At 51.0% G+C, this 684-nt stretch overlaps 1 protein-coding gene across 1 annotated transcript; it reads right to left on the bottom strand.

The window, feature by feature from the left end:
• Nucleotides 1–196: 196 nt before the first annotated feature.
• On the bottom strand, nt 197–660 carry PV06_11202 (uncharacterized protein; the record flags this gene model as incomplete). The annotated part of the gene is made up of 2 exons (XM_016412831.1): nt 197–273; nt 312–660. The coding sequence occupies 2 exons, from the start codon at nt 658–660 to the stop codon at nt 197–199; spliced, it is 426 nt and encodes a 141-aa protein (XP_016256764.1).
• Nucleotides 661–684: the final 24 nt, after the last annotated feature.

The raw sequence follows: 684 nt of genomic DNA, 5'->3' as shown, positions 1-684 counted from the left end.
CGCAGGTGCCGATAGTCCGGCCGATCTTCGTATCGCAAGTTGCGTACATAATTCATGTACTCTTCAAATTCGGTTGGTAGACCTGCGCAGAGTTCGCTCGCACTGATCGCCTGCTTTTTCTCCAAAACCAGCAGGTGTTTGGCATCCCGCTTCGCTTTGAGACCTTGCCAAGGAAGTCTTCCACGGATGAAATATATTAGCATATATCCGAGTGCTTCCAAGTCGTCGCGCCGGGATTGTGCTGCAGGACGGTCAGCGGGCTTTTCTCGCATGCTTGAACAAAATTGAACACAATTGACATATTTTCTTACCGATGCCTAAATGCCCGTTGATGCTTGCATATCTGCATGTGCCTAACAGTTGAGGAGGACGCGCTGTCACATTACGGCGAGGGGGGCTGCTCGACTTCCACCGGTCTGGATGGCGGTAGATGGCAAGACCTAAATCGGTCATGTAGATGATGTTCCCTGCTTCACCCATACCCAGCATGAAGTTTTCAGGCTTGACGTCCCGGTGCAGGTAATCGTGGGAATGAAGACTCTCGAAGCGACGAAGGAGTTGGTCGGCAAGCATCAGTGTCGTCTTCAACGAGAACTGGTCGCCACAATATCGGAATAAGTCTTCCAAATTTGGCCCGAGCAATTCGAAGACCAAAGCCATAAAGTCGTCTTGCTGTCCGTGCCA

Source organism: Exophiala oligosperma, assembly GCF_000835515.1.
Source record: "Exophiala oligosperma strain CBS 72588 unplaced genomic scaffold supercont1.22, whole genome shotgun sequence".
NCBI lineage: Eukaryota > Fungi > Ascomycota > Eurotiomycetes > Chaetothyriales > Herpotrichiellaceae > Exophiala > Exophiala oligosperma.
This window is presented reverse-complemented; position numbering and strand designations above follow the sequence as displayed.